The sequence below is a fragment of the Adiantum capillus-veneris genome, chromosome 19 (assembly GCF_014529385.1).
Source record: "Adiantum capillus-veneris isolate H3 chromosome 19, ASM1452938v2, whole genome shotgun sequence".
Lineage (NCBI taxonomy): Eukaryota > Viridiplantae > Streptophyta > Polypodiopsida > Polypodiales > Pteridaceae > Adiantum > Adiantum capillus-veneris.
In genome coordinates, this window is record NC_140949.1 from 142682482 (window position 1) to 142706411 (window position 23930).

Consider the following 23930-nt stretch of genomic DNA (forward strand, 5'->3'; position numbering starts at 1 on the left):
CAATTTTCACTTTAAAATGCAATGTTTACACGTGTAAAATGCAAAGCAAACAATATTTTGAAATGTTTCAGCTTTTTTATCTGTATTGTTTGATCTAGATGAATTTCTTAGAAGCACGTTGCACTCTCACACTAGTTCAAGCAAACCACACACTGACTTAAAGACTTCAAAAAATTGTGCAAGGTTATATTTATTCAGGTTGATAATCATTTTGACTTTAAAATGGTATGTTTACTTGTGTAAAATGCAATAAAAATAAGTAACTCCTAATAAAATTGTCCACATCTAACAGAACATGTTAAAAACCCAAAACAATTCAAAATATTTTGATAGAACATAAGACGTGAGTTTATATTTTGCACGTTATCACGATTCACTTCAAAAAGAATGCCTCTTAGAAGATACATGCATTGTGAGTACATATTACCAATTTTATTTTAGCTCATTTTAAAACATTGAAAGTATACAAACCAATCATAAATTGCAAAGAACGTCTTGCTCTTTAAAAAGATAAAAATGAATATCTAACATGCAAATTAGGTGCATCTACTTTTTTACATAGAGAAATAACATAGTGTGAATATTACTTATGTAAATGTAGCATTTAAAATAGCGACGATGATTGATGAATAAATCATTCTTTTGAATATGATTATCTAGTATATATTTTCATAAGAACACTTAAAAACAACAATATCGAACAATTCAAATATTTGTATTTGAAATACTCTCCATGGCCGTGTTACCGACCAAGTATTTCATATACTTAATACTTTAAAAAATGAATTGCACATGCACATACAAATTATATGGCGTTCGTACGTCCGAGTTAACAACCTCAACGCCATATTTATGCAAAAAAAGATACTTCTAACAAACGACACTCAATTAGCCACGTTACCGATCGAGTGCCGCCCGAATCTAAAGAGCAATAATGGCTTGCATACGAGCATCATATAGCCGCAGTACCGACCAATTCCCATATGTTGTTTTGGAAAGGGGAAGGGAAGTTGACTCACCATAAGGATATTAGAATCGCCGCGTTACCGACATAGTACCCAGACAGTGAGCCGATACTTACCATAAGGACACCATATTCCCCGCGTCACCGAGGTGATGCCCCCGTGGTAAGCACTGTTCCGTAGGACGGATTACTCACACACTTGCATTGTGTGGTAAGGTACCTTATGACTGTTGTGCAATACGGGGTAATTTCAGCTTTCCATAATGTGAATGATGGTTGCAACAAAATAAACTACTTTGCAATATTTTGGTACAAAATCAATCTAATTTTGATGCATAAAACAAATACATTTGAATTCTTTTTAGTCATTGGGAAACAATACAAAATACTTTGGCCTCTTGCCCTTATCTAAAAGGCCCTCCTCCTTATGCCTTGGACTTTTTTAGTAACGTGTTTCGTCATTAGCATCTGTTGCGAGCACACTGAGGTTAGGCAATCTGGTCTCCTCATTTGCCTCAAATTGTGGGGCCTCTTCTATAATTTGAAGGCATGACTGCTTATGTTTGAGCAGCTTATGTTTTTTGTATTATGCCAACTTGCATGGGTCTGCAATTTCACAAACTAGACCATACACAACGTGTGTCAAAAAGTAGCAAATGTGCAAGCCATAGATGTTAGGCCCAACACCAAACATTGAAATCGTTGCTTGCTTCTCTAGGAGCATAACCTTGTGTGTGTTCCATCAATAGCCGCGCCTCCTAAATATCTTTAGAGTGTCTTCAATACAAAAAGAGGAAATTCAGCCTTGTCCTCGGAGAAGCTAGAATGAAAGCAAAGGAAATTTGGAGTGCTCAAATTCTCCAAGTACTATCCAAGGAAGAAATTCTTTCCCAAATCTCCCTTGCCTCGTCCACGGGGACAAGGAATGAACTTATTATCATAGACTAAGAGCTATGACAAATTAAATCCAAGTGTTGATACATACACATGAAATTCCTCATCTATGCACTTTCAACATGAAGGAAAAAAATTATTTACATAGAAGTATACCTTCCGATTTCCATCTTCTTCGACTAATGCAACGTTCCATAAGTCAAGTGTGCTCTTGGTTACAGAGGATGAGGACGGCACAAACATCACTGATGCACCCATGTGATTCCAAGCCGTTTACAAACCATTGGTAGTGCCTCTATTGGTTCAACAAAACCACATTGGTAGTGCCTTTGTTGGTTCAACAAATTCACATTTTGTTACATGTGTATCCATGACAAAGTACTTGTCGTCGGCAGGGTCAATTATATTGCCATCCTCTTATAGATTATGAGCAACTATAGCAAGGCAATAGTCTTCTCTCAAGTTAAACATCTCCATGATATCATTAAGCATTACATAATGATGATCACCAATGGGGATGGTATTTGTTGGGCTCTGCTGTCCAGCCAAAGGTCCACATTCTTCATGCCTTGTGATATGAAGTTCTCCTTCAAATCTTCTGAAATGGTGTTTTGTTTGTTTTTCTTACAAAGGGGCTCATACTCTCATGAGATCTCTATGTGCATATGATATACATCTTTCCGATTCTTTGTAAAAGTTCTTCATGGAGAAGCTATAATAGTGGACTGAGACATGACTAATTGAAATTGTCTGCAGAAGGAGGTGAGGCCAATGCGAGGAAAGAAATTTCAATATTCATGAGCGAGAGCACGCAGGAGGGAATGGAGGGGAGAATGAGCTCAGAAAGAAAATCTTAGTTGTCAAAAATGCAAAAGATTGAGATATTTGATATTGAGAATTCGTAGCAGCGCGGACATTTAAGTGTTATCATAACTAGATTACTTTTTCACTTTTTTGATAAATGTACCTTGTAATGAAAAAGATATTTGAATTTGTAGAAAACATGTATGAAAAAAGAGAAAATGAATTTCCCATTATCTCTCTCTACACTGACATGGCATTTCTTACAAGGCCCCAAACGTTTCCAAATTAGCGGGTTTCTAATCACCGAGCAAAAAAAACCGAGCGAAGACAAATCCGAGCAAATTGATACAAGAGCAAAAATGGTGAAAGAAAAAAAGATGCCATGCACATTACTTTCACTGCCACAATCTTACACTCAATCGACAAAAAATGAGATTTCAGAACCATTATGAAAATTGAATACTTGATACACAAGCAATCTCTTTATACTCAAAACATATACAGTTTAATTCCATGTGGCATATCTCCTCTCAAAAGTATCCCATCAAACTTTTGGCACCTAGGTTTTGCAAAAAAGTCAACGCAACCTCGTAAGCCTGGGATGCTATCTGAGAACCTCCTAAAGCTTGAAACAACTCCACTTTTGTAAGAAAGCAAAAACAAGTGCCTAAAGAAAGCAAACTTCTCAGCTTTGTAGTGCAACACCCTTGAGCTGCCCTCCCTTTTCCCTTGCCAGTTTGGCTATGAAATGGTGCAAGAAATAAGAGCAACAAGATGGGGATGTACCCACAGAAACTACATCGATGGCATATGTAGTGGCGATGATAAAGTGATGTGCCCAATGCATGATGAGCACAAGCATATCCAACTCCCTCATGACCATCTCATTCAGATTCTCGAGGTATGATTTGTCTACTGCTCATGTGAAACAGGTAGATGTTTAGCTGCTGCTTTGCTTAGTTGCATCAAAAAGTTGATTTACAGACAACAACGTTCTTTAATGGAAGCTTGGAAGTGCAAATTTCTTGCCTAACAAGTCTATCATGATTAGTAAATATAAATCATACGACCCAGAGCCAAATGCAAGTTCTTCTGCATAGGAAAGGCCCAAGTCTCAAATGTATTTGCTTGTTGGATGTAGAGATAAATTCATATAGCAACAATTTCATAAATGCTCCTATATTGTGAGTGCTCTCACTACTGGCACAACTAGAGAATCATCTAATTCCACGAGATCCATGCTAATATTGAAAGAATCTTTTAGTCCTAACTCGCATGATGGAGATTTACAGTTTCCAAAGCATGCCAGATCTCTATGGTTGCTCTTATGGTTTCTGTCTAGGCACTCACACACAAAATAAGAGAGGAGAGAGAGAGACAAATTTAGTTGAACTTCCAAGCTCTCTCTCTCTCTCTCTCTCTCTCTCTCTCTCTCTCTCTCTCTCTCTCTCTCTCTCTCTCTCTCTCTCTCTCTCTCTCTCTCTCTCTCTCTCTCTCTCTCTCTCTCTCTCTCTCTCTCTCTTTTTGGCCTATCCAAAAATCTAATTCTTCACTGGTTTGAGGGGATAGCAGGTAAGATGATTCAAAGAACCCTTAAGAGTTGTGTGTACGAAAAAACATATTGGCTCCTGGGGCTGTGGATGAAGGGTTCGTGATAAACTCTGTTAATAATCGTCGGGCTGCAGATGAAGGGTTCGTAATGAACTCTGTTAATAATCGTCGGGCTGCGAGAGCTAAAGACTTTTCTTCAGGTCTGTGAGCGAAGGCTACTGTGCTGTGAGCTAAGCTGCGAGACAAGCTGTGAGTGAAGGCCTGCTGGTGTATTCGCTGGCCCTGGCTGCGCTGCTTTGAGCAAGAGGCTTTTTGCTTGCAATCTGTCCATACTCTCTAAGCGTCCCCTCCAGCCCGCCGGGAAACGCGGCCTGCTTTCACCGAGCTCCCCTTCGTCTGCTGGGCAACGATTATGTTTTTTTGGTTTGTGCATGTATCGCGATTATTAACGTTAATAATCGCCTTCTTATAAGCCTTGAGAAAGTGCAGAGTCACGCGGTAGCAACAACTATAAGCATTGTGCATGTGGAGTGTCACGCGGTAGCAAAAACAAGGTGGAACATCTCCCCCCACCACCGCCTCACCCTCCTACTGCAGCAATAATTAACTATTATCTTAAAGAGTTAGAGAGTATTAGTATCTCTTTGGTAAAGCGTTTATTAGCCCTTCTATAACTTGGTGGCGGTGAGGTCTTGCACCGCGCCATGGCGAGCTCTTCTAAGTTGTCGTACGCCGAAGTAGTGTGGCAGGCAAAGAGAAGCCCGACGCTCTAAAGGCTATCAAGCCGACATGCGAACTTGCGAAGCTAGGCGCCGAAGATAGCTCTCTGACTAATCTGAGTAAGGAGGAACTGAAAAAAAGAAAAGACGCAAGTGGAAAAAGACCTAGCGGCAATCCTGGGTCCACTTTCATTGAACAAAAGGTCGCGCGAAGATCTGGCGACGCAAGAGGATGATGTTGAAGTGGCCAAAGGGAACAGAGCTTTCCGAGCACTTAAAAAGGCGCTCCCGCAGGGTGTCGAGGTGGAAGATGCAATTACGGTGGTTGTTTCCCCTGCCATTGTGAAAAAACAACTTGCGGAAGTTGCAAATTCCACGCTGGTCTTCGGGTTTATGGGGAGAGTTCCCAATAGAATTGAGCTCTGTAATTGGCTTTGCAGTCCACTGGTGTGGAATCAACACAACTCGGTAATGTTCACCCAATATATAGCAAAAGGATTCGTGTCAGTTCAGTTCAACGACAGTGCAATGGTTGAGAGGATTTTTGTGAAAAGCCCGTTGTCCTTCAATCGCGCGTCGGTGTGGGTGCTCCCTTGGGACCCTCTGTTTGAATCTAATGAGGCATTGAAGGATCTCTACTTAGTATGGGTGGAGTTTTTCAACCTCCCAGTTTGGCTTAGGAAGAACCTAAAGGACCTCGCAGCTTCGCTTGGTGATCCACTATTTGTCCCATTTGCCAGAGCCTCGGGTGAGGCAACAAACAAGGTCTGTATCTGGTGGGATCTGCGGAAGCCACAGCCAAAGAACTTGGTGGTGAATGTTGGGGCAGGACTAAAGGTCATTCCTCTTAACTTCAACACCTTCTTTGGGGCTTGCTTCAAATGCAATAAATTAGGGCATTATGCGAGGGCGTGTCGCGTGGAGGTGCTAAAGCCTACAGATGAGAGAAACGAATTACAGGCTACACCACAGGGTGGCACGAATACAGCAGATCCAACATAGAAGACTATTGAAAATCTGGGCAAGGCAGAGGGTGGGCAAGATAAAGTCAACTCGGATAAAGATGTGGAGAAACAAGATCATGGTAACCGGGGTAAGGGCAAGACCACCCAAAGCTACCGCTTTTCATCCACCGCTTAGCAAGAACAGCCAACCTAGTAATGCAGAAGATCGTGATGTCTCCAACTCTTAGATCAAAAGATGAGGGATGGCAGCAAGTATCTCATATTTCATGTAAATGGTTTAAAGCAAAGGCTAGGGCCTTGGGACAATTCAAAGATCTCCCGCCAGACTTCCCAAAGACTCCTGTCATATATGACAACATATTCGAAGTGTTGGGGAAGATGAATCAAGAGGACCTTCTCATTTCCAAGATAGATACCATGCAGGTTCCAGCTGAGAAGGAGCCAATGGAAGAGGACAACCTGAATGGGAACTCTATTGGAGAACTCCTGGAGGCAGAAGAATTTGTCCCCCTTCCCAATGATGGATACTCTCTCTATTCAATCTTGGAACGTGAAGGGATTAAAAACCCGAAAGAAGGGCACTCTCTTCCGAGAAGAAGTGAAGAAAGAGAAGGTAGTCAATTGCTGGGCCATCCAAGAACACCATTTAGATACTCGTTGCAAGAGAAAACAGGCTGTAGGGAAAAAACTTATCTTTTATGGGGAAGGAAGCGACGGTTTCAGTGGTGTCTTGTTGCATTGCTGACAGAGATTTGGAGCCAAAGGTAGTTCTAAACCACCCCTCCGGAAGAGTCCTTGGTCTTAGAATCAGATGGGACAATCAACCTATCACCATAGTAAATGTTTATGGCCCTTGCAATGCAAAGGATAGAGCCAAACTTTGGATGCAGCTCAGGGATACTCCGATCAAAGGAGAGTGGCTGATGGTAGGAGACTTCAATATGGTCAAGAAAAGCAAGGATAGAACAGGCTCCGCCAGTCTCTTGGCTGGCTCAGAAAAGTCTAAATGGCTGAGCTTATGTGAGAAGTGGGCTATGATTGACTTGTGGGAAGTGGGCCCTTGGAAAAGCATGCCTGGATTCACCTACACAAGCCTTCAATATGCTCGCACTGCCTCCCGGTTGGACAGATGCTACTACTCTCATCAAGCTGACTGCGTCCCATCATCGTTAGAGATGAAGGTAATCTCAACAAAATAGCCTCTCTGATCACATGCCATTACACTTACAGCTCAAGAAAGATAAAGGGGGGGGGCAATCCCCGAGAGGGAGAAAAAGCTTCTTGTTACAGGGACACACCTGTTCAAAGATCAAAACCAAGATGTCAGTAGCATACAAAACCAAGATGTATGCTCTCATCTTGGTTTTGAATACAGTCGATGGCTGAGGTACTTGAGCAAAACCAAGATGTCAGTAGCATACAAAATCATTGCCAAGGCGATAGCTCTCAGACTAGCCCCCCTCTTGAGTCGGATCATCTCCCCCCATCAACACGGGATCATTAAAGGGAGATCTATATATGACAACATCTTGGCAGCAATGGTAGGAATAGAGTATGCATCTTTCTCCAAGCAAGAGTGTGTCTTACTACAGTTGGACCTTGGCAAAGCCTATGATAGGATAGAATGGTCCTATATAGAAGAAGTCATGGGAGCTCTGGGCTTTGGGCATCGCCTCTGTCGCCTCATACGCACACTTGGCGTTGGTAGCCAATCAGAGCTCCTGTTTAATGACAGAATTGTGGGCTCTTTTGAGGTTAAAAGGTCTATTAAGCAAGGATGTCCCCTGGCCCCCTTGCTTTTCGCCATCGGGTCGCATCCTCTCATTATGACGCTCGAAGCCAGTGCTGTGTGGGGAGAGATCCAAGGTCTAGCATTACCGGGCAACGACCTACTGGCAAAAATGTTCACGGATGATTCACTCCTATTCTTGAAGGCATGTCCTCAAGTTGTCAGGAAAGCGCTGGAGATTGTGCAAACTTTTGCAATGGCCTTGGGATCCAATTGCAATATAGAGAAGTCAAGACTAATCTCCCTGTCGGAGAACAACTCTTTTGACCCTGCAGTCTGGACAGGAGGGATCATCTCAAAAGGGAGTATATTTAGACATCTGGGAGCCCCCGTAGGGGTCGACGTAACCCACAGTCAAAGATTTTAATGGGTCCTTGAAAAAATAAACTCAAAAATGAGAAGATGGGAGTCTATTCTCCTCCCCTTCCAAAGCCGGATTAGAGTGATCAATGCTTTTATGATCTCATATATTGCTTTCCTCAGCCCCGTGCTCAAGATGGCTAAATGTAACTGGAAGGAATTCTTAAAACCAGTGAAAAGGTTTCTTTGGAAGAACAACACGAAAACATCCTGGCCATGGCAATGGGCTAGATGGGAGGTAGTTGCTCGCCCGGTAGACCAAGGAGGGCTCGGAATTATTAACCCTGTATCCCATGCTGAGGCCCTTTGTGCCAAATTTTTGGTCTCATTGGCTAAACAGGACCAAGCATGGGCTATCATGACCAAGGAAATGCTTGATGCAGGAAAACTGGGTTTGAAAGGGGGAAAGTGGAAGGGGGTTGTGATGCACGACAAACTTCTCGCCCCGAAGTGGTCTTATCTTAGATTTGGTGGACTCTCAAGGGAGCTAATGAGGAAGTGCAAAAGTGCAGCAGCGGTTTTGGAATGGGGGGAAGTAACCAGATACTTTAAGAACTCCATTTTGCACTGGTCCCCTTGGCTCTCTAACATATTGGGGCCGCCACAAAGCCCCTATTGGATAGAAATGGCCAGGAATGTGAATAATAAGGGGCTCACTCAACTAGAGCAATTCTGGGATGGCAATATGAAGTGCTGGAAAACTGCTAACTAGAGCAATTCTGGGATGGCAATATGAAGTGCTGGAAAACTGCTAACTCTATAGCCATCCAGTTTCAACTGAATGGCTTTGAGATCTTACTAGTCCACAGAGTGATGAAAGAGCTTGATAAGATGGTGATGCCAGTTTGTGAATCCAACTTTGAATGGGACGCTTGGAGATGGCCAGGGAGTAGCCTCTTTTGGAAACCACACTCTAAAGGCATTTACCATGCATTAATGCACGAGGCTAATTGGTGTAGCCCCCTCAACAAATTATGGAAGAAGCAATGGACGGAAAAGCGTTGGGAGGAAGTCATGGAGAACATCTGGAAGCCAAGGTGGCCTCAGTATAAGAAGATATTTTTGTGGAAAGTGATGTGGGGTGCTCTGCCGACGGGAGTAAAGGTACAAGAAAGAGGCATCGGGTCCGATCGTTGCTCAGGGTGTAGAAGACCTAGCCCACCTTTTCATGGGATGCCAGGCAATCAGGGGCATGGCTGGGAAATTATGCAAGTGGATTCAAAAGACATGGCAAATTAAGTTCTTCAAGAATGATTTGTCTTTTGGTAGTAATAGGTTGGGAAGTCCTGCTCTTCTGGTCTGCACTCAAATAATCAGGTACTACTTCTTGCACCATATTTGGCAGGCAAGGAACCGCCGTGTGTTTGAGGGGGATATGGTTGTGGCAAGCTTTTGTGAAATCATACAAGAGAGCAGAGTGACGATTCACATGATCGGAGGCAAACAAGCCTCAGAGGATTGGTCTAGAACAATACATAACATCTTGTAATAGGGAAAACCTAGGATTGGTAGTGGCTTTTAGGCCAAGCAGATAGCGTGCAATCCTGGGACCCTCGAGGCTCGGTCTGAGCTCGAGATTGTTGTATATTGCTGATGTTCTTAATACTATCCACTCACAATTTGTGAGTTTTGCAGGCGGAAAAAAAAGATGATTCAAAGAACCATACAAGATGCATGACCACAACGTGATGGCAAAAGCCACAAATTAGTGTCATATAGGATAGTGATATCATTAATCATACCATGGTGCGCAAGTTGGCAAGATGGAATAGGATCAGGACATGAATGTCATTTAGTAAGCAAGAGCTCCTCTTTTAAATCACCAAGCCACTTCCCGAGCGTAGCTCTTGTCATAGTAGCTAAAAATCAATTTTACAAATGGAACTACAATAATGTACTTTCTTCTCTCGACCAAAATGATGTGCACTGCATGTGCACAAGTGGAGATGTTAACTTGGAGCGTTGCATGTGGGTAGGTGGATAGAGGGGCTCTCGAGTTTTTAATCTTCAAACTCTTCAAAGTTTATTAAGTTTTAAATCTTCAAAGTTCATTGTTTTGGAGAAAAGAATTGACAATTTGAATTCGTTTTCAACTTTTGAGGCTTAACGTTTAAAATGCTTCACATTCCTATTTATCTTCTTCTGAGTAACAAAGCTCAATGAAGTATCGCTTGCAAGGATCTTAAGGAATTGTATTGAGTATCACTTCACTTTTCGGTCCAATATTGCTTTACATTCTTTGATAAGCTTAAATCTGTTTTGCAACAAAAATAGGAGGGTTCTCTCTCTCTCTCTCTCTCTCTCTCTCTCTCTCTCTCATGCTGCTACGAATAAAAGATGCTTTTTGTTCGTCTACTTCTATATGCTTTTTGCACATGAAGGCATCTAGATGGTGGTAAACTCTTATGGAAAGTATTAAAACACACACATATCTTTCATCCTAAATATTCAAGAGATGGGAACAAATAATGGTCAAGAGAACCAGGACAAGTAAACCCCTGGTCTTCTGGTAAAACTATAGAGAACTTGCTGACTTTTTGAAGGACTATGTGGAGTGAAAGTCTGAAGAATTTTTTGATCAAAGGATTGGCGACCGTCTTATGTGGAGCCGCTCCCAGAGATGTGGTGGGCCACACACACACACACACACACTATAAGTTCTTTCTGCAAACTGCTAGGATGGTTGTATTTCTCGACACCGATTACAAGGGGAAGGGGTCATCGATACCTGGCTTCCCTAGCAAATATTTACAGGAGTACTGATACTGTTCTTGGTTTTGTTTCTTGGATGGTGGCAGGTAACAGATTTATTCCTTGGAAATGCAATTAAGCCTGCAGTTGCGGAGGAAGATGAATACTCAACTGTGTGAAAATTTATGTATATTCTAACACAATCAAAGTTTCTGTAATTCTAACATTTTTTTGTCAAGATCATCTACTATGGACATTGGTTTGTTTTACTTCTAATGTCTTTGTTTACTGCTCGACTCCTACAATTTAAATTATATGTATAAAATGTTCTCTTAGTAAACAATGGTCTGATCGATTGTATAGTTCACTGAGATGGGATTTTAAACACTAACACACACAAATGGTGATTCGCATCAACCAAGGCAAGAAGGAGTCGAGGGTAGGGTTTTCTGCATTCCGAAGGAGGAGGACGATGATGAAGCCGTGTGAGTTCACATCAGGTAATTCTCTCTTCCTTCTGCCTCAAGGAGGCGCCCAATATTTCTACCATGATGGCCACCATTTCAGCAAGAAGCTTGCCTCCAAAGACAAGAAAAGAAGCTTGTGCTGGGAAGAAGACCTCCTGCACATGTGCCAATACCCGCTTTTGGCTTGTTTCCAGAGCTCCGCCGCCATCATTTGGCCACCCACCGTTGGTGCATGCTCGACGTCGTCTTCGTCGTTGCAGTTTTGCATTTTTTGCAACCATGAGGCACAAGAGGATGATGATGATAACGACATGCTACACTAGCTCCCTCGTCCCTGCAGCAAATTGCCGCATGCATCTCTTTCTCTATATCTCTCTGGTCTACTGACGCGGACTGGTTGCAGCAGTAGACCAGGGAGATATTGTTATAGCATGCGGCGCAGTAGGCGGCGTTTGCAGCTAGGGTAATTTATTAAGAAAAAGTCGTTAATATGATATGCAAGCTCAAGAAATCATTAAACTTAAAGCTGCATCCCACCACGAACTTGCAGGGGTTGCAGGCAATGTTCCGGAATAATTAATTTTTGAAACATACAAAATTCTTTTCCTTGGATTTTGTAAGAGGAAATTTTAAAAACAATAAGGTTATTTTTGGGATTTTTAGAGTATTTTTCTCTATTTTGAGGTGGAACTGACCCTTTTCCTTGCCCTCAATGTGTTACCATATACATGTGGTAGTGATGTGTGTGAACACACTAGGACCGCCGGGGCATTTTTTGCCTCTTTAGGAGGTTTTTTCCCCCGTGCCTTGTATATACGCCCATCACTCTAGGGCTATTTATCTTTCCATTACACACTAAGTAATACACTCTCTATTGTGTGCCTTGAGCTTCCTTCGTCTTCTCCAAGCTGTGTGCGTTTCTCTGCAACCCTAATTCCAACAATTGGTATCAGAGCAGGTTGCGTCCTTCCGGGCTTAGTCGACAGCTGCTCTAGTACACGCCTGCTCATTTTTTTCGATTTCAGTGAGCTTTGGAGAGCGTTCACAGGTCGACAAATATTTCGGGTTGGCTCGTAGATCTCGGTCTGCTCAGATTTTTGATTTGGGCTCATTTCGGCCTCCGTTTCCACTACAAGCAGTATTGTACAGGCTATTTTGTCATTTTGTGCAAAATTTCTGTCAGTGCCGTTTTCTATATAACAGGTGCCTTTTAGTCTTCTATAGTTTGTGCTATATAGCACGTGTTGTTCCCGCTCTGTTTCTCCTATTTTCGAGCAGTTTTCACATCAGATGCAGCATTTACCATGGCTGACAACAACAACACAGATGTGTTCAAGATGTTTGCTGCTGAGGACAGGTTGGATGGGGACAACTACCCTATGTGGGCTTATATGATGCAACATGTTCTTGTGTCAAAGGGCGTCTGGAACATTGTGCAGGGCATTGATGTACGTCCTGGTTCTGAGGATGTAGGCAATGTTGAGGATGTTGCAGGTCTTGCTGCAAGGATTGCTATTGTTAGAGTTGTTTTGCCTACGGTAGAACAAGCTCGTTGGGATGTAAAGGATGCGCAGGCTCATGTATTGATTGCGTTTTCTGTGAAGCGCACCATTGTTCCTCAAATCCGTTCAGCAAAATCTGCAAAACAAGCTTGGGATATTCTAGCAAGTCTTTATGCAAGCCGCAATGAGGCTAAAATTGCTTTGCTGCGTAAAGAGCTGTCCAGAGTCGAAGATTATGCATGAGGAAGATGATATGGACACTTTCCTTGCTAGTGTCAAGGATATCAATGAGCAACTTATTTCTACAGGTGAAGTCATTTCAGACAGTTCCCTTGTGCAGACTGTTCTTGATGCCTTACCAGATTCTTACCAGACTTTAGCTAGTACTTGGAGACTTATGACCCAAGAAAATCCAGAACTTGTCAAGTTTGATACATTATGCACATTGTTGTTGCAAGAGTCACTTTCCAGAAAAAAATAGGACTAGACAGCGTGCAGTTGAACAGGCTTTTATTGCTTCTCAAAGAAAGGGTGGTAACAGCAATGCAGCCACTTCTTATGGTTCTGCTGCGAGTGGCAAAAATTCTGTTCCTAATGCTTCTGCTGGCAGCAATTCATCTGGAAATTCTGGTGATAAGGGCAAAAAGAAGATGCGTTGCCATTATTGTAAAGCCAATGATCACTTGATCAAGTCATGTTCTAAGTTGAAGGGCAAAGAGGCTAAGAAGAAAGAGGGTGGTTCCACTGCAAATACTGATTCCACTACAAATGCAGCCATTGTTGAGCTTCTGTGAAAGGAGACTGTGTTGTTGATGTTGATGCAGAATGGGCTTTTAGCGCAGAGTGCGCTTACAATCTTGATGTCCATGATGCATGCTTGTCAGTTGCTACAGATTCACATGTGTGGTATTTCGACAGTGGTGCTACAAAGCACATTACCTCACATCGTGAATTGTTTACCTCTCTCGAGTCTGTCCCTCATGGGAATTCAGTCACTTGTGCCAACAACGCCTCTTATCCAGTTCAGGGTGTTGGAAAGATTTTGCTTACTGCTACAAATGGCAGATCCTTCACACTTGTTGATGCACTTTATGTACCTGGGATCAAGAAGAATCTCTTGTCTGTATCCGCACTTGCTGTGGACTTGTAGTCAAATTTGTGAATGACAGATGTACATTTCATGATCTCAGTTTTGGTGATGAAATTGTTGCATCTGGCCTTTTGTGTCGTGGGCTGTATAAGCTCACTTTGTATGACAAGTGTGAACAAAATTTTGCAAATTCTGTTGCAGATTCAAGGGCTATTTCAGATACAAAACTTTGGCATGCACGTTTTGGTCATCTGAATTTTGCTAGTTTGCTGCGTTTGCAGAAATCTGATATGGTTGCTTCTTTGCCGCCTCTTGAAGCACCTGTCAAACATGTTTGTGAAGGCTGTATTTTGGGTAAGATGCAGCGTTCTAAGTTTCCAAAGGATGGTTCAGTTTAGGCCACATGTAGGTTGCAGCTTGTGCATAGTGATGTTTGTGGGCCCATGCAAACTCCGTCCTTGGGCAATTACCTGTACTTCGTGACTTTCATTGATCATTACTCCAGGCATGCATGGGTATTTCCGCTTAAAGCGAAGTCCAAAGTTTTGCAGGATGGGGCTCTCATAAACTTCTTTAATCCAGCTTGTCCGCAAACAACAAGGAAAGCTCTCGAATGCTAAGTACTCTTGACTACTAATTCATTACATTTTTCTCATTAATTCTTAGGCCCTTGGTTGGGATTGATCACCTTCTACTCCCAGGCACCTTTTTACACTCTAATGAATTGCTACCTATAAGAGAGTGAATGTTAGAGCCCTATGCTAATGGTACACACCACTATAGAGCACTATCTTGTATGCACTTGGGAGTCATTTGATAGGTTGTTTGGGAAAGCAGAGACTATATATGGAAATGTATTCCAAGTAGATAATGCAAGTGGAAAGTGCTAGAATAGAATACATAGGTGCCTTTAGCTTATCGCGAACATCAACGGCTCTACTGTAATAGTACTCCCAAGCTGATGCAAAATGGTTCCGCTGACACTTGCAGCAAGCTGGGGACTTTTTTTTGTTCCATGGTTGAAGGGATTGGTACTTTTTTTTGTTGCATTGAATAGATTTCTCTCTTTCATGTGATGAATGTTTTGATGTTATGAATGCAACAACTTGTCTTCTTTCTTAATGATTTTGTTGATAAGTAGAGTGACAATAGTGTTTAAGGCTTAGAAATTCTTCGAACTCCCAAATAGCTAGCAATTGGTAATCACATTGAACACTTGAACATGGGACGACTTGTGATATGGATAGGCTAGTTGATGAAGGGACTTGCTCAATTATTTTGTTGCTCAGAAATACTCGCTCGTGAATTTGTATAACCCCCAAATCATAGTACCACCAAAATTGAGATCATACACAGTACATTTTCCATTCCCAAACTTTACTACAAGATTAAGTTTTGTAATTGTAGATACAAACAAAAATTTCTTCTTGATCCCACGTACATACAAAGCAGCCAAAAGTGAAAAAGAGCTTTTAGATGCAGTACTAAGTATGTTTTTTCCTACTCCCTTAACTAGACAAAAGACATTATTGGCATTCTTGTTAGGGACGATCTCAAGAGAAATGAAAAAATCACAATAAGATGTAATTTTCTTAGTTGGATCACTGTCAAATTACCACATACGATCCACAGATTTTGCAATACATGCATCATGAATAGATGGGTCACACTGACACTATACACTAAAAGTGCATTCTACATCTTGCACAACGTCTACCACATCTGCATTGGAAGAAGCATTTGCAGTGGTTGCATTTGCATCTTCTTTTTTAGCCTCTTTAGCATTATGCTTATGGCATTTTGGATGAGATGATCGTTTGTGCTACAATAATGACATTTCCAATTCTTCTTGATTTTATCGCGCAAGACTTCTTGGACTAATTGTTGTTTGAAGAAGCAGCAATCGAAGCATTGTAAGTTGCACCAATAGTATTATTCTTTTATTGTGTAGCCACAAATGATTCTTCAATAGCGCATTGCTTATCCCTATTTTTTTGGGATTGGGACTCTTGTAGTAGTATAGAGACAAGGTAAGAAAACTTTACATCATCAACTTTATATGTCACAAGCCTAAATGTGGAAGAGTCTCAGGCAATGCTTCAGAACTGTGTGCACACAACTATTATTAGGAATGACCTCATCAATGGAAATTATCTAGTCATTGCATTATTAATATCCTATAGAAATAAATCCATAGCATCCTCCTTATGCATAACCTTGGACTCTAGCTACTTATATAGGCAAGCACGTTTTGCCAAATTTGTAGGTGCGTACAAAGAAGCTAATCTATCCCATGCTTGATTTGTTGTTCGTGACGTGAGAGAATGTGTAGACAAATCGAATTCACAGTAGAAAGAACATGTGGAGTAATGGATTTATCAATATAAAGAGGAATCAATACATGAGCATGTGCATCCTTTAGTACCCAATGTGACTGCTAAACAATAGGCAAAACACTTCTAGTAGCAAAATTGCTAGAACATGCACCATTATACAACAGAACTTATATCTATAAAACATGGCCTTACATAATTACCCACACAATGTTCCAAACACCCTTTGCAACAAGGATATGTTGCATCATGTATGTCCCCATACAATTTGTCCCCAATACATGGCATGCAAAAAACGTCATTGTTATTAGCCACCATGGCCAATGACTTCACTTGATGCAAAAGTTGCTTATATAGGAGGAGAGCTACACAAAACCATTATGTGCTATAGAGCACAACCCATGGTTGGTTTGCAAAAAAATTGGATTGTCAAAAAACTTGCACAATGAATAAGCTACATACATAGTACATCCAGTAGTTGAAATGGAGGTCAAAACAAACGCAAATCAAAATTTGGACAACCCTAAGATTAGAAGATCCAAAAGGTTACATTACCCTGCAAACATTCACCAAAAATCACCTCAATCAAAGAACCTGATTCAAAAGGGTGATGGCAATGTTGACCTAGATGTTGAAGGCTACTCTAGTACCAATTATTGGAAATACAACTATAGAAATTTGCATTGGAAGCTGGAGAAGATGAAGGGATAAGGCTTTCCCTAGAGTGATGGGGGCATCTATACAAGCCGGGGGGGGGGGGGGGGGGGCGCGACGGTCCCAAGTGTGTTCACACACATCATAATATGGTAAGAAAGTTGTCCCAGATTGGTGCCAAATGCTAAAATCCTTTCCATTTAATCAATCAAATGAGCATTGTGAATCATTGATGATCCAACTGTGATTGCACAATTGATTATATGGAGAGAGACCGAAATAAGACTTCTTGAGAATCCTAATGAGAAGATAAAAAGAGAGAGATGTGCAACTCTAGATGCTTGATGCACGACTTCTCTAATCCAAAATTAAACAACTAAAGGGTAATGACTTATTGAGAATCCCAAGAAGTTATTCACACTTAATTAGTTCATCTAATAATTCTACACACACACACACACACATTTCTCATGAAAAAACCAACTATTCTTTGTGACAACCCTACCTTGCATGCTCAGTATGAGTCATGTGTACTACCTCTAGTCTAGTTAGATCCTATGTTGTAGTGAACAATGTGATATGCCATGCACTTGGCCTTGCCGTACATGAGCTCAAAATTGTTATGCATCTCCAAGGTTCGATCCCTCTTTCTAGGAGAGCCAATTGGAGATGTGTTACCTCATTATGTAGTGATGTGTGTGAACATGCTTAGGGCCATTGGGGCACTTTTTCCCTTGATAGGCCATCTTGTATGTATGCCTATCACTTTAGTGCTAGCCTTATCTTTGTATTAGCACATTCACTAATATTAATTTTTGTGTTGTGTGGTCAATGCAATTATTCTTCATCTTCTCCATCCTTGCATCCATTATTGTAGCCATATTTCCATCAATTGGTATCAAAGTAGGCTTCAACATCCAAGGTAGTATTGCCATTATCTTTCCAGCTCATGTTCTTTGATTGAGGTGATTTTTGGTGGGCATGTGTAGGGTGACATAGCCTTTAGGTAAGATCTTTTGATCTTGGGGTCGTCAAAATTTAAATTTGGGCTCATTTTAACCTGCATTTTCCATGTTGAATGTACTATACACGCAATTTTGTCCTTTTGTACATATTCTTTGAGAATGTGAATTTTTGCAAAACAAAGACTTTGTGATCATCTTTGGTAGGCTTGTGACAAAGAATAAACCCAATGATGTGAAGTTTGATGGTCTTGTCTATATGTATTGCTGCAAGAGGCCAATGCAAAAACAAATAGTGTAAGCAATGTGTTATTTAATAGCCTTTTCAACCCTTTTGACCCGCGGCAACTACTGCTTTTTCAAAAAAACACTAAGTTTGAGGAGTCTAGCAAGAGGCCAATTCAAAAAAAATAATGTAAGTAGTGTGTTGTTTAACAACCTCTTGAACCCTTTTGACCCGGTAGCTATTGCTTCTTCAAAAAACAATAAGTTTGAGGAGTCTGGCAATAAAGACAAGAATAAATTGAAATGTCATTACTAAAGGGAAAATAATCATCTCATCAGGCAATGTCCTAAGCTTAGGTTTAAAGGCTCAAAAGAAAGAGACAAATGTAGCCATTGCATATGCTTCTCTCAATGCAAATTCATCAAACATTGTGTAGGATGTAGAGTGGTCTTTTAGAGCACAATGTCAAGATAATTCATTTGTTCATGATATATGTACTACAAAATCCATGGATTACGTGTGGTACTTTGAAATGATGAAACTAAGTACATTGCCGAAACTATTAGATGTAGTGGCAATGAAACTAGGTTCTCTTCTAACAATAAGCTTTATGAAAACATTCACTAAAGAAAACATGTTTTGAACCATGCATCTGTTTTTGGAGTGCCAATGCTAAAGGCATGAACATTTGGTTATGTTTGTTTGGGTTTGGAATATATAGTTAGGATTCTTGAATATTTGTTTAATAAGAATCAACAAAGATGCTCATGGTAGGTCCAAGTGAAAAGCAAGGGGGGGAAAAATTTTGGGGGGCGATCCAAGATTTCCAAATGTTGATGAGGTAGGTGTGTTGTGCAAAGCACGGTGCAGAAGTTCAAGATGTTGAGCAGTGAAAGGTGCACGTTGTGTTGGTATGTTCAAGGAGGGAGCGTGGACAATGGAGTGTCGAGGTTCTTGATAATACAGACGGGAGCAGGTTGTTGAGATCCTCGTGAAAAGCAAGCTAGACGTGCATGCACGTTGTTTAGTGTAGGGGAGAGGGCAACTTGTCGCAGCAGAGCAAGGCAGGTTGTCGCAGCAGAAAGTAAGGCGGGGAAACACGGATGTGGAGGTGGAATCTGTGTAGATTCCACCTAATACAAATGCAAAAATGTTAGTATGTATGTAGAAATAGTGTTCTAAGTGCCACTATTAGTGCTAATTGATAGCTTTATTATTTCTTCTTAAATGCTAAATCTTGACATTCAAAATTCAAGATTATGAGTTCATTCTCTTGTGGCTTGCACTCGTTGTTTAAGAGATCTCTCTCTCTCTCTCTCTCTCTCTCTCTCTCTCTCTCTCTCTCTCTCTCTCACACACACACACACACACACACACACACACACACACAATTTTGAAAACATTGAAAGCTATGATGACAGTTTAAATTAGATGTTATTTCTTGGTTGTTTTCCGCAAAGAAAGCTTACTCTCTCTCATCTCAATCTATGTAGAAAATCCTTAATATTTTAACATTTAACAACTAGATGGATAATCTCTAAAATTGGTAGGCAATTGTAAAATGGAACTCTACTTCCCTTTATGTCGATACTCTATTTTTTCGCTAGTATCAAAATCTACTTGTATCGCTTTTGAATTGTCATGAAATAAATTCTAAGACTTCTTGAGTTTAACTAATATGTAATAATTTTGATTAAATCGCAATTTATTTTATGCTTTTCATTATAGGTTTTAAAAAAAACGTGTGGAAGCATTCACTATTAACACTATTTGCTCAATTTTATGCTCACTTTTTTGTTTGCTCGCTTTCTGTTGCTCAATTTTTTGACTACCTCCTCTTTGCTCCATCCACCTTAAACCTAAACGGTGGAATCAAATCTTGAAAGGATAATTATCTCTTAGTCTGGTATTCTAGCTAATCAATCTATTGTACTAATCAATGTCTGAAAATTATTTATTTGTGGGCAAGTTCTTGTTGATCCCAATGAGCCACTCTCCTCCATAGACAGATTGGAGCTTATTAGGAGATTTGTAGGCTTGCTTTAGGGCAATAAGGTCTCAATTCACCATCTCATTTGCTTTCAATAGGCCTCCCTTGATAACCCTACAATTTCATTCCAATTGGTTCAATTGCATGGATTAGTTTCATCAACAAGTAAATTGAGATAAAATTGGAATACTCAAATAAGTTTGATCAGGATGATCTTGCATTCAATTGTGCCTTTTTTTTCTTCATTTTTATCCATAATCTTTGACTCCCCATATTACTTTTTGGTTGCGTTTTGTGTGTGTGGAGGACCTCTTTGCCATTAGCTTTCAAATGAGCCCATAATCACAAAATTTGGATTTCATTAGCCCATCTAACTGACTCTCAACCTGCCTTTGTGTAGAAAAGCTTGCTGCGTATGTGAATTGACTCCCCGTGCACTACTTGGGCTCTTGATCACCTAGCGAGTGTATTGATCCTATTGAGAGAGAGAGAGAGAGAGACAGAGAGAGAGAGGGGGGGGGGGGGGGTAGTTTGGCCATTCTCATGTTGAGTTGGTGCCCAAGTACAACTAAGGGTGCATTCAAACTACGCATGGATGCCAACAACCAACATGGTTTTTCAAGGTACGTGTCGTACACCCTACCCTACCTAGCAAATTTGTAAAGAAGCTTAGACTCAACTTGCAACCAACATGCAACGTGCTAGTGGATATGTAGAAGGGTCTCCTCTCCAGGATCAAAGGTTCAAGGCTTACCCGCAAGCCGCAGTTTTTGCTTCAAAGGGTGAGGCCACCCTTTGTGGTGGGCCCAAAAGTGAAGCTCTCGTTTATGTGCCAATCACCTTATGTCAACTCTACAACACCCCCTGCAAGAGCAAGAGTTCTTTGCAATCTGAATGGCCCCCTAAGTGAGGACTATTAGCACCACCAATGGTGCCATCTCTACAAGATAGTAGTCATATCGAAGAAAGAAAGAAAATTGTAGACCCAGGATTCTTTAAAAAAAGACTTCAAATCCCACGTGGATTTTGAGGAAATTTTATCTCCTTTCTTGTCTTATTTGCTCTCAAAAGTGACCAATCAATCATAATCGTAAATTTGCGATGCATATTTTTTTTTATTATCATTTTTGGAGGACATGGTTGATGTGCACATGTAAGAAGGTCAACGCTGGTGTATCTTCTAGAGAGTCTTCTAAAGGTCACTTATTGCAAATAGGAGAAGAGATTTAAGAAATCAATGAAGTTGGTTTCCTTACGTGAAAACCCAACCTTCAAGAATACCCATCACACACCAATCAGAGTTCGAGGCTATACACACTAGGACATCATCTTTTATGATCACTCCATTATCCAGCAAAGATGAGAGCCTTAAGAGTTATAACTTCTCTACAGCACAATTAAGTGGATTTTATTACGAGTGCATTCATGGCCATGATGCTTGGATAGCCTTAGAGAAGAACTTTAGAGGTAGATTTAAAAACTCTAAAGTTAGCCTAAAGAGACAATTGTACAAACTCACTAAAAAGAAGATGAAGACATTGCTAGTTTAGTCAATCAACTAAAATGAAAAGAGGCGTAGACTGTCCCATGAAACCAACAACTCTTCGTGAGAACCCTACCTTGTATGAGCCCTCAAGCGTCCCACCTCCAATCTAGTGAACTTTGTGTTGTGGTCTTAATAGTTGTACTACATGATTGTATACCCTAAAAGCTCTTTTTCAAAGAGCAAGTCTCAACTCTTGCACCCATTTCAATTAATGGTATACTTTTCAAAAGTGCAGATGCATTCCGCAACAACAGTTCTCATCAGGCGAAGTCTGCATATGAATTGTAGGTATTGATGTAGGCATCTCAATGATTGCACAACTTAAATGGTGTGTGTGTGTGTGTGTGTGTGTGTGTGTGTGTGTGAGAGAGAGAGAGAGAGAGAGAGAGAGAGAGATTCACAAAAAAAAGGAACAAAAAGTGTGTGTGTGTGTGTGTGTGTGTGTGTGTGTGTGTGAGTGTGAGAGAGAGAGAGGAGAGAGAGAGAGAGAGAGCACTCAGCTCCTATCAAAGACAAAGCTGTTAGAATAGCCCACACAAAAAGAAGAAAAAAAACGCATCGACATGCACTCATACAGGCTTGGAAATGGGGGGTTTCAAGATTTCCTGGGAGCATTTTTTCAATAAGCATAAATATTGATCATTGCCGGCACTTTGTACGAGCATTTCATTCTTGTGACCTCCCTACCCCATAATACGTTTGCAGGACATCCCTGGAAGCACATCTTGCCACAACAACATTTATATACATAGCAACATTGCTGCGAAGCCCTTTCACAATATTAATGCCACCTTATGTTAATGATCCATCAGACTTGTCAGGCACACACGACTCCCCCTTGCATCATTTGCGCTTGCCTTTACCGAAGGAGACCGCACTTCCCGGCGCACCTGCTTGCTTCTGCTTGATAGGAGCTGCAATTTGTACCTCGAATGTATCTAAGTCTTCAACTGCTTTTTTTTCGGCGACTTTTGTGACATGGTAAGGCAAACACAAAATAATATGAGTCAAGATTCCAAGTAAACACTGGCAAAGCCTAAGATGACATTGATCCCAAGCGTGGAACAACATTATCATACCAGTTGATGGAGACGTCAAAGCGTGCTTTGGTGCATTTGAATCTTGCCCCATTGGAGAAAGAAACCGGCCCATTGCAGAAGACGGTCTATGAGGGGGGTAAACATCAATGTACTGTGGAAAGTCTCCGTCATCTACAAAGCTTGAAGAAAGAATCTGCAGGTTCGCATTGACATCATGCTCATAAACGGGCCTTGCTGGCTTCAATGACTTGGCTGTTACTTCATTGTCCTCCCCATGCTTTTGAACTCTCACCGCTGCACACGATGGACTCCAGTTTTTTGGTTTTTACTAAGTGGGGTAAATGAGGAGCTCTCTTAATGTTTTCAAGGTACTCATCAGTATAATACTTTTTAACTGACATCAATGCTGATCAAGAGAAATCCAACCATTGAAATGGCGCCTTTGTCTTTCAATAGAGTGCAGTCTAGTCAGCAGCTGCAGCATCTCCTCTCTTATGGCTCGCTGTCTGCTCCAAACAACCTTATCAGCTACCATCCTTTCATGCTTCTGGCATGCCAATAGACCGATGTAAGCACCACAGTGTTGGATCACAAGTAATGCTGTATTGACAACCAATGCCTTTTGCAAGTTCAAAGGTGGATAGGTACAATAACTACGGTACAAAAAAAAACGTTAAAAAAGGTTATGCAATATGGGCAATCACTACCAATACGAATACCAATAGATGTACATGTCTACTTATGCATGCTTGCATACATGTAAATGCATGTATATACTACACACACATACGTACATGCATGTATACATCATACGTACACAACCCTAAATACATGCATGCATACACGCATATACGTCCTATAGAATGCAACCTTTCAAGGCACAACTTCTTGCTTCATTGTACAACATTCAGGTGCACAGGTCAAAAACTAGGATTTCTCGGCCTAGTCTGACATTACGCTTATTAACCTAGATGAATCCAGGATAAGCCCAGAACAACCTTTAAAGGAAAGTGTAAGGCAAAGACTCATGGTAGTCACCCATAAGAAAATATAACCATTAGCTCCATCGTGCATAGTATTGAATAATAACTACAACATCGCACTAACATCGTCAGTGCCAAATAGCCTGGAAGCCACAGTGTTTTTTCTAGGTGTCCATCCGCTCCTGGGACCTTCTTACCCTTGACCTTTGCACTCCATGCATGGCATATACTTTGCCAATTGTGTTCCCTCTTTGCTCTCAAACGAAGGGCCACCCTTTTGCATTTACTCTTTCTCCCAAGGCATTGCCTATATATCGAACCTTGTGCCTCGTTTGCGTAATACTCACTCATTTGTGTACTAAGAAATGAAGCACCTAATCATCAAACTAAAACAGTAGAG

At 41.0% G+C, this 23930-nt stretch overlaps 1 protein-coding gene across 1 annotated transcript in view; it reads right to left on the minus strand.

Annotated features, from left to right (window-relative positions):
- Positions 1 to 22011: 22011 nt before the first annotated feature.
- The window catches only part of LOC147434997 (uncharacterized), a 30396-nt gene continuing 28477 nt past the window's right edge, over positions 22012 to 23930 (minus strand). Inside the window, exons 4-6 of the mRNA XM_086490068.1 lie at positions 22974 to 23094; positions 22587 to 22841; positions 22012 to 22475 (exon numbers count right to left, since the gene is read on the minus strand). Coding sequence (XP_086346194.1) covers positions 22351 to 22475; positions 22587 to 22841; positions 22974 to 23094 — 501 coding nt within the window. The 3' untranslated portion in view covers positions 22012 to 22350. The remainder of the gene's footprint in view (positions 22476 to 22586; positions 22842 to 22973; positions 23095 to 23930) is intronic.